Here is a 1,078-nt window from a genome sequence, read left to right on the forward strand (position 1 = left end):
GAAAACTGAGGCCCTTCACGATCTGTACGGAGTAGGACAGGAGAAGCGCGGGCTGTAGCTGCGAGCTGTCCAAAAGGTCGCCAAGAGTTCCGCCGGTCATGAGCTCCATGTCAATCATTATGGCCGTCCTTGATATCTGGATGCCGAGAATGTCAATACAGTTGATTCTAGCGCGCGAGTCATGTTTCTTCAATCGCTGCAGACAGGCAATTTCTCGTATAGCCTCAGGTGGTAAGCCGTGACCAGCTTCAGTAAGTGGTATGTATTTGCGGGCGATAGGAAGATCTTTGAGCTTGTATACGGTACCAAATGATCCCGACCCAAGTGGCTCCCCCATAGGAGTTGTCGTTGTGATTCTCATGGAGGGCTCTCTGCATGCAGACACAAAAACGAAGATGGAGGTATGTGGCTGTTCTCGAGTGTATATGTACTGCGAACTCTCCCAATTCCGTCCAGTGTCAACGTCCCGAGTCAACCACTCCATTACACTTTGGCATTCCACCTGCTGGTGATTTGTCAAAGACCATGGCAAATGTCGTTTAAATCATCTAATTCTGGTTTGCGTTGACGAAACATTTGCCCATCTGACAACCGATATGTCAATCTGCCGTTCGAATGAATCCACGCAGACGTTTACAAAAGCGCCGTCTCTCTTGGAATGTAACAACTACTGATGATGCTCACCTTTCTACTCTTTCCTGTAGCTCTCTATGCGCAACGATTGGTTCTAACCATTGTCAACAACTCCACGAACCAGACGATTTGGCCTGCAGTTGAAGGCTCAGGCTCGTTTATAGAGTCATCTGCTGGTGGAAGAGTTATCGATTATTCTCAAGATCCGTTGCCCGAAGGCCTTGCGTTGGAAGCTAACTCGCAGGTCCAAGTCTCTCTCAGCTCGTTTCCATGGTCAGGGCGCGTCTGGGCGAGGCAGTATTGCACACCCGACGGAATGAACTGTGTTGTAGGCGACTGCGGTCACCCAAGTTGTTGGGGTCGTTCGTCTACTGGCACTACGCTGTTTGAAATCACCGCACGGAAAGACAAGATGTATTACGACATCAGCCTAGGTGAGTCTGCA

At 49.6% G+C, this 1,078-nt stretch overlaps 1 protein-coding gene across 1 annotated transcript; it reads right to left on the reverse strand.

Moving 5' to 3' along the window:
- Positions 1–19: 19 nt before the first annotated feature.
- On the reverse strand, positions 20–361 carry CABS01_17259 (serine/threonine-protein kinase crk1; the record flags this gene model as incomplete). The annotated part of the gene is made up of 1 exon (XM_060550586.1): positions 20–361. A coding segment is annotated over one exon (342 nt), but the record flags the coding sequence as incomplete, so codon positions are not given.
- Positions 362–1,078: the final 717 nt, after the last annotated feature.

The sequence above is a fragment of the Colletotrichum abscissum genome (genome assembly GCF_030869225.1).
Source record: "Colletotrichum abscissum strain IMI 504890 chromosome Unknown Scaffold_531.1, whole genome shotgun sequence".
Lineage (NCBI taxonomy): Eukaryota > Fungi > Ascomycota > Sordariomycetes > Glomerellales > Glomerellaceae > Colletotrichum > Colletotrichum abscissum.